The sequence below is a fragment of the Oncorhynchus clarkii genome, chromosome 24, assembly GCF_045791955.1.
Source record: "Oncorhynchus clarkii lewisi isolate Uvic-CL-2024 chromosome 24, UVic_Ocla_1.0, whole genome shotgun sequence".
NCBI lineage: Eukaryota > Metazoa > Chordata > Actinopteri > Salmoniformes > Salmonidae > Oncorhynchus > Oncorhynchus clarkii.
The window spans coordinates 44,227,856-44,236,425 of NC_092170.1; the positions used below are offsets into that span (position 1 = coordinate 44,227,856).

The 8,570-nt window shown below is 43.2% G+C and overlaps 1 protein-coding gene across 2 annotated transcripts in view; it reads left to right on the forward strand.

Annotated features, from left to right (window-relative positions):
* Positions 1-1,465: 1,465 nt before the first annotated feature.
* The window catches only part of LOC139383027 (PR domain containing 10), a 60,632-nt gene continuing 53,527 nt past the window's right edge, over positions 1,466-8,570 (forward strand). Inside the window, exons 1-5 of one of the 2 annotated variants that reach the window (XM_071127319.1) lie at positions 1,466-1,495; positions 3,609-3,773; positions 4,879-5,043; positions 5,149-5,208; positions 5,404-5,508. In XM_071127319.1, the coding sequence (XP_070983420.1) occupies positions 3,702-3,773; positions 4,879-5,043; positions 5,149-5,208; positions 5,404-5,508 (402 nt within the window). In that variant the 5' untranslated portion in view covers positions 1,466-1,495; positions 3,609-3,701. Of the gene's footprint in view, positions 1,496-1,545; positions 1,592-3,608; positions 3,774-4,878; positions 5,044-5,148; positions 5,209-5,403; positions 5,509-8,570 lie in introns of those variants that run through there. The other variant, XM_071127320.1, reaches the window with a different exon arrangement.

Consider the following 8,570-nt stretch of genomic DNA (forward strand, 5'->3'; position numbering starts at 1 on the left):
TGAGAATGCTGTTCATCGACTACAGCTCGGCATTCAACACCATAGTACCCTCCAAGCTCGTCATCAAGCTCGAGACCCTGGGTCTCGACCCCGCCCTGTGCAACTGGGTACTGGACTTCCTGACGGGCCGCCCCCAGGTGGTGAGGGTAGGCAACAACATCTCCACCCCGCTGATCCTCAACACTGGGGCCAGCTTCTATCTCAAGGCCATCAGACTGTTAAACAGCCACCACTAACATTGAGTGGCTGCTGCCAACACACTGACACTGACACTGACTCAACTCCAGCCACTTTAATAATGGGAATTGATGGGAAATTATGTAAATATATCACTAGCCACTTTAAACAATGCTACCTTATATAATGTTACTTACCCTACATTATTCATCTCATATGCATACGTATATACTGTACTCTATATCATCGACTGCATCCTTATGTAATACACGTATCACTAGCCACTTTAACTATGCCACTTTGTTTACATACTCACCTCATGTATATACTGAACTCGATACCATCTACACATCCTGCCTATGCTGCTCTGTACCATCACTCATTCATATATCCTTATGTACATATTCTTTATCCCCTTACACTGTGTATAAGACAGTAGTTTTGGAATTGTTAGTTAGATTACTTGTTGGTTATTACTGCATTGTCGGAACTAGAAGCACAAGCATTTCGCTACACTCGCATTAACATCTGCTAACCATGTGTATGTGACAAATAAAATTTGATTTGATTTGATTTGACAAGATGTGTTACAGGTAAGATTGGCTTGGGTCCCAAAACCCGCAACCAATACATTTTCCTCCGTGACATCGTTTTCCAAGTAGTTCAATTTAAATAAAGGTTAAATAAATAAAAAATAAAATAATTTAGTCATAAAACCGCGAACATGACAACACTGCCCCGTCCCTTCTTCTGTAGGGTTTATCCGCGGAAGGCATCCAACGTCACTGCGCATTAACGCCACCTACCGCATTGGCGCACGTCCTGCCTTTCCTAGTTTAAAAATAGACAAACAGAAGTATAAAGAGGGATTTACTGCAAATGCAGGAACGCCCCGAATAGCACCCGTATCAAATAAACTACTGTATGTGGTTAATTCGATAAAAAACGTAGGTTAATTTTTATTGGGTAACTTTGATCCGTTATATATATTTTTATTTGGTCGAAATTCATTGAGCCTTGGTATGCATACATTTAATATAACTATTCGAGTGAACGTTGATTAAAATCTGCTACCCATCAATACCTTATATCAAGGCATTTCACTGTACTTGTGGATGTGACATTAAAACTTGAAACCTATATCAAGTAATTGTTGAAGTAAAAGTTTACATAAAAGGTTTCGCGAAATAGATACGTAAAGGTTTTTAATTTTGTCACTCAATAATATTCCACCAATCGCCACACAAGCCTCGGCGAGTTGCTAGGCAGAATATGGTAATACATGCAACGCAGCCACCTCTGCAGCTACCATTCTGAGGTAAGAACAACTTCCAACGTTTTTCATTAAATATATCAAAAACTCGGGGAGAATTTCAGCTTCATTCCAAAAGTTCAATGTCTAGATCATCTCCTTGTAAGTATCAATCAAAAAAAATCTAAAAATATCGCTCTTGGGTAACACATTTATATCGATAGAAATATACAGATTTTCATTTGGGGTCGCTTTCAAATGTGGTTGTTGTTGTTTTAGGTCCCATCCAAAATGGAGCCTCTTCTTCCTTGTTCTCCGGCAGCTCCAGGCTCGGCTCAACTAGAAGGGGGGACGGGTGGGTCCAGACCAAATATTTAAGGGCTCCGATAAATTATAGACCATTTACTAAATACAAAACAGTATTTAATAATGTTATGAATACGATTTATGATGTACATTTTTCAAGATCGGGTTATACATTAGCGTTAAATGTAATAATGTGGTGAGGCCGCGGTGCAGTAAATGCCCGGGTTTCTACAGCGCTGATTTTTGTGGTATGGTCCGGTTGGAACCGACAAAAAACCAGAGGGGTCAAAAGTAAAGGGGGGAAATACACAGAATATACACGATACGGGCGATATGTGTTATAAAACTAGAAAAATAACACCGTTTTATACATTTCGTGTTATCGTTGCATAATGATCCGGTTTTGACTCCATTGTCATTGCGCGCTCACCGGTGTGCTTTCCGCGGTGTTTCTGTCCTACCCCCGTAGAGTGGTTAGTTTGACTGCTCTTTGCGATAAAAACCCGGCATGCTGGTTTATTTTTGGGGGGGTACATTTTTTTTTGTTGCTTAGCCCTGTCAATGGAATGGTAGCTAGCAAGCTAACCATCCCAAATAATAATGTTACCCTCTTGATAGTTACATTGTTAGCAACAAAAGCTAAGCGAGCTAATAATATACGTTGACCCATTTGTACAAGGGCGCAGTCAACCAGCTGAAATACAAATCCCCATCCTCTCGCTAGACTATTCTACGTGTAATGGTCAGGTGCTATGATTATGCAATCAATGCCTGTTCAGAGATGAAACAGTAAGATACTTGTGTTACTCTGAATGCATTTCTGAAAGAGAGAACAACCTAATTCATACGTTTGTAACCACAGTAATATTTTACTGTAGCGAGTCAACAAACAGCATTACCAGACGGTTATAAACAATTTATTTGCATCCATGCATTTTGCAATATTTGTAAAAATTTGTAAAATTTGTAAAATAATATTACCATCTCATTTCCACATTAGAAATTGTCACTTTGTAAAAACAAAGAAAAAATATATCTCCCTCATTAACTTCCATCCCAGAGTTTTTAAACCAGTAACTCTCTGTTCTGTGGTTGTCAGGTGATCATCAGTACAGTCCAACTCTCTGTTCTGTGGTTGTCATGTGATCATCAGTACAGTCCAACTCTCTGTTCTGTGGTTGTCAGGTGATCATCAGTACAGTCTAACTCTCTGTTCTGTGGTTGTCATGTGATCATCAGTACAGTCTAACTCTCTGTTCTGTGGTTGTCAGGTGATCATCAGTACAGTCCAACTCTCTGTTCTGTGGTTGTCAGGTGATCATCAGTACAGTCTAACTCTCTGTTCTGTGGTTGTCATGTGATCATCAGTACAGTCTAACTCTCTGTTCTGTGGTTGTCATGTGATCATCAGTACAGTCCAACTCTCTGTTCTGTGGTTGTCATGTGATCATCAGTACAGTCTAACTCTCTGTTCTGTGGTTGTCATGTGATCATCAGTACAGTCTAACTCTCTGTTCTGTGGTTGTCAGGTGATCATCAGTACAGTCTAACTCTCTGTTCTGTGGTTGTCAGGTGATCATCAGTACAGTCCAACTCTCTGTTCTGTGGTTGTCATGTGATCATCAGTACAGTCTAACTCTCTGTTCTGTGGTTGTCATGTGATCATCAGTACAGTCTAACTCTCTGTTCTGTGGTTGTCATGTGATCATCAGTACAGTCTAACTCTCTGTTCTGTGGTTGTCATGTGATCATCAGTACAGTCTAACTCTCTGTTCTGTGGTTGTCATGTGATCATCAGTACAGTCTAACTCTCTGTTCTGTGGTTGTCATGTGATCATCAGTACAGTCTAACTCTCTGTTCTGTGGTTGTCAGGTGATCATCAGTACAGTCTTAACTAATCCTGGAGCTGCCAGCAGCTGCGTGAGGTTGGTGTGATCAGGTGGTGACTGGTTCCGGGCTACAGCCATGGAGACCAAGCAGGAAACATCCCCTGTGTGGAACCAGGCAGGGAACAGCGAATCAGGGAACACCACTCAGGTGACTTTTACTGTACTCCACACGTGTCCAACTCATTCCACGTAGGGCAGAGTGTCTGTGGGTTTTCCCTCCACCCTTTGCACCTTATTGATGACTTAAGGTCACTAATTAGTGAGGAACTCTCCTCACCTGCTTGTCTTAATAGAAAGGAAATACCTGCAGACACTCCTGCCATCCGTGGAATGAGTTTCACACCCCTTCCGTACTCACTCATGTCTTACAAGTAGGGGGAAGTTGCCCCGAGATGCTGATCTTGGGTCAGTTTTGCATTTCCCTCACTAAATGGTTAAAGGGCCTCATCTGACTCTGGGTCAGTAGATAAAGGGCCTCATCTGACTCTGGGTCAGTAGATAAAGGGCTTCATCTGACTCTGGGTCAGTAGATAAAGGGCTTCATCTGACTCTGGGTCAGTAGATAAAGGGCTTCATCTGACTCTGGGTCAGTAGATAAAGGGCCTCATCTGACTCTGGCTCAGTAGATAAAGGAGATCATCTGACTCTGGGTCAGTAGATAAAGGGCCTCATCTGACTCTGGGTCAGTAGATAAAGAACCTCATCTGACTCTGGGTCAGTAGATAAAGGGCCTCATCTGACTCTGGGTCAGTAGATAACTCTGGGTCAGTAGATAAAGGGTCTCATCTGACTATATCCCTATAAGGTTAGGATTGGGGCAGCAGAAGCTGATCCTACACCTGTATCTAGGTGTAACTTCACCCTGAAGCTTAGGTCTATCAATGTTAGGCGGATCCATTTAGTTTAATTCAGGATCTTCGTCAAAATGCATTCAAACAACGGGACATTTTAAAGTCACAAAAACCCTAGAGTGTTTCTCTGTCTCTCTCTCTCTTTCTGTCTCTGTCTCTCTGTCTGTCTCTCTGTCTCTCTCTCTGTCTCTGTCTTTCTCTCTCTCTCCGTCTCTACCTCTCTCTCTGTCTCTGTCTCTCTGTCTCTGTCTCTGTCTCTCTGTCTCTCTGTCTCTGTCTCTCTCTGTCTCTCTGTCTCTGTCTCTCTGTCTCTCTGTCTCTCTGTCTCTGTCTCTCTGTCTCTCTCTCTCTGTCTCTCTCTCTCTCTCTCTCTCTGTTTCTCTGTCTCTCTGTGTGTTGCAGGTGCATTTTGAGGGCGGTACAGTAGCCCAGATAGTGTACAGTGGAGACCAGCAGGACAGAGGACAGCAGCAGCAGGTGGTCTACACAGCAGACGGTAATTCCTACACCTCCGTGGAGTCGGCAGAACACACCCTAGTCTACATCCACCCGGCCGACGGCTCAGGGGTGAGAAACAGGACATTACCATTTCTACAGGACATTACCATTCGACTTTATTCCCCCACATACTTTTAGAAGAACTGTTTTGTTTTATGGACCTGTGGTTTCCAGGGTGTGTTTTCTGACCAGCCGCAGGTGGCCTACATTCAGCAGGATGGAACGACTCAACAGGTACATTTCTATTGACACTTCTTTTTCCATGGATTTGTATTCTAATAACAAGAATGACTTTGAATGCAAATGGCCAATGCAAGTTTTCTCATATTGTATCGTACATATCTCTGGTACGTTCTATATCAAGTCAAGCAGAACTCTAGGTCTTTTAAGTGGAAATGTCGTGTGTTATTCTCTCTCTCTCGCCACCAGGTGACAGTGTTGTTGCCCAGTGGTCAGAACATGAACGCAGCCAACCTTCATGTCCTCAGTAACGTGGCCGAGGCTCCTCAGGCCCTCCTGGAGCCGGTAACACAGGTGAGGAGTCTGCTGAGCGATTAGTCCATTTTTATTGAGTAATAATAAATATATCATTAAAAAAACATGAATTGCATTGTGGGTTAAATGCTGTAACACATAATAAAACAATGAAAGTCCCATGATGGCAGTAACTGTCCAATACTGTTTATCATTTATCAACCATCATTTATTCACTCTACTTTAATAATACATTTCAGTTGTTGTGTATATTACACAAGTTTTATATATATATATATTACATTAGTTATATACTATATATATAGTTTTATTTGATGACTTTATTATTTAATTCCAAGTCATCATCTCATCTCTATAGAGCTGCTGTCTTCTGTCTGACAACATCACCATTTGACTATTTGTTCAAAGTAAATAAGGCTTTATAACTGCTGAATACCAACTATCAATCACTTAGATCACGTATTTTCAGGTAGAGATACCTAGTGAAGCAACTGCCCTCATTCTTCTGCCTCTCTCTATCTCTGTGTCCCCACACAGCCCGGACAGGGAGGGGCATATAGGCGGTATATAAAGTGCATTTGGAAACTATTCAGACCCCTAGACTTTTTCCACATTTTGAATGTTACAGCCTTATTCTAAAATTGATAAGGGAAAAAACTATTTAAATCAATCTACACACAATACCCCACAATGACATCACAATACCCCACAATGACATCACAATACCCCACAATGACATCACAATACCCCACAATGACATCACAATACCCCACAATGACATCACAATACCCAACAATGACATCACAATACCCCACAATGACATCACAATACCCAACAATGACATCACAATACCCCACAATGACATCACAATGACAAAACGAAAACAGGTTTTTAGAAAGTTTAGCAAATGTATTCAAAATAATAAACAGAAATACCTTATTTACATAAGTATTCAGACCCTTTGCTATGAGACTCTAAATTGAGCTCAGGTGCTTCCTGTTTCCATTGATCAAACTTGAGATGTTTCTACAACTTGATTGGGGTCCACCTGTGGTAAATTCAATTGATTGGACATGATTTGGAAAGGCACACACCTGTCTATATAATGTCCCACAGTTGACAGTGCATGTCAGAGCAAAAACCAAGCCATGAGGTTGAAGGAATTGTCTGTAGAGCTCCGAGACAGGATTGAGACGAGGTACAGATCTGGGGAATGGTACTAAAAAATGTCTGTAGCATTGAAGGTCCCCAAAAACACAAACACAGTTTGGAACCACCAAGACTCTTCCCAGAGCTGGCCGCCAGGCCAAACTGAGCAATTGGGGTAGAAGGGCCTTGGTCAGGGTGACCAAGAACCCGATGGTCACTCGGACAGAGATCTAGAGTTACTCTGTGGAGATGGGAGAACCTTCCAGAAGGACAACCATCTCTGCATCACTCCACCAATCAGGCCATTATGGTAGAGTGGCCAGACGGAAGCCACTCCCCAGTAAAAGGCACGACAGCCCGCTTGGGATTTGCCCAAAGACACCCGAAGGACTCTCTGACCATGAGAAACAAGATTCTCTGGTCTGATGAAACCAACATTGAACTCTTTGGTCTGAATGCCAAGCCTCACGTCTGGAGGAAACCTGGCATCCATACGGTGAAGCATGGTGAAGCACGGTGAAGCATGGTGAAGCACGGTGAAGCACGGTGAAGCATGGTGAAGCATGGGGCGGCAGATAGCCTAATGGTTAGAGCATTGGACTAGTAACCGAAAAGTCACAAGATTGAATCCCCAAGCTGACAAGGTAAAATTCTGTCACTCTGCCCCTGAACAAGGCAGTTAACCCACTGTTCCCCTGAACAAGGCAGTTAACCCACTGTTCCCCTGAACAAGGCAGTTAACCCACTGTTCCCCTGAACAAGGCAGTTAACCCACTGTTCTCCTGAACAAGGCAGTTAACCCACTGTTCCCCTGAACAAGGCAGTTAACCCACTGTTCCCCTGAACAAGGCAGTTAACCCACTGTTCCCCTGAACAAGGCAGTTAACCCACTGTTCCCCTGAACAAGGCAGTTAACCCACTGTTCCCCTGAACAAGGCAGTTAACCCACTGTTCCCCTGAACAAGGCAGTTAACCCACTGTTCCCCTGAACAAGGCAGTTAACCCACTGTTCTCCTGAACAAGGCAGTTAACCCACTGTTCCCCTGAACAAGGCAGTTAACCCACTGTTCCCCTGAACAAGGCAGTTAACCCACTGTTCCCCTGAACAAGGCAGTTAACCCACTGTTCCCCTGGACAAGGCAGTTAACCCACTGTTCTCCTGAACAAGGCAGTTAACCCACTGTTCCCCTGAACAAGGCGGTTAACCCACTGTTCTCCTGAACAAGGCAGTTAACCCACTGTTCTCCTGAATGAGGCAGTTAACCCACTGTTCCCCTGAACAAGGCAGTTAACCCACTGTTCCCCTGAACAAGGCAGTTAACCCACTGTTCCCCTGAACAAGGCAGTTAACCCACTGTTCATTGTTTGGAGGAAACCTGGCACCATCCCTACGGTGAAGCATGATGGTGGCAGCATCACACTGTGGGGATATTTATCAGAGACTGGGAGACTAGTCAGAATCGAGGCAAAGATGAATGACGGAATAAAAATATAGATATGAGTGAGGGGGGGGGGGGGGGGTTGTGCATTGATAGGTACACCAAAGACGGCATTTCGCTTAATCAGTCAGCACTAGGAGTCGGGCCATCAGAACAGAAAGGGTCATTTGCAGTTCAGACGACAACAAAAGCCGTCACCCCGACAGTGTTTTCAGGTAACCCGCTGAGGGATAAATGTAACCACTCTCAAATTCATAGACAAGAGTTATGGATGCAAGGACTAACCATACATGATATACCAATGATAGTTTTAACCATGTTTAAAGACTTTACAGTGTCTTGACATTTACATTGTTTACAAACACTGGACTAAAACAGTTCATAGTTTAAAACCTACAGGAGAAGGTAGATCTCCAGGAACAGGGTTGGAGTTAAAACCTACAGGAGGAGGTAGCTCTCCAGGAACAGGGTTGGAGTTAAAACCTCCAGGAGGAGGTAGCTCTCCAGGAACAG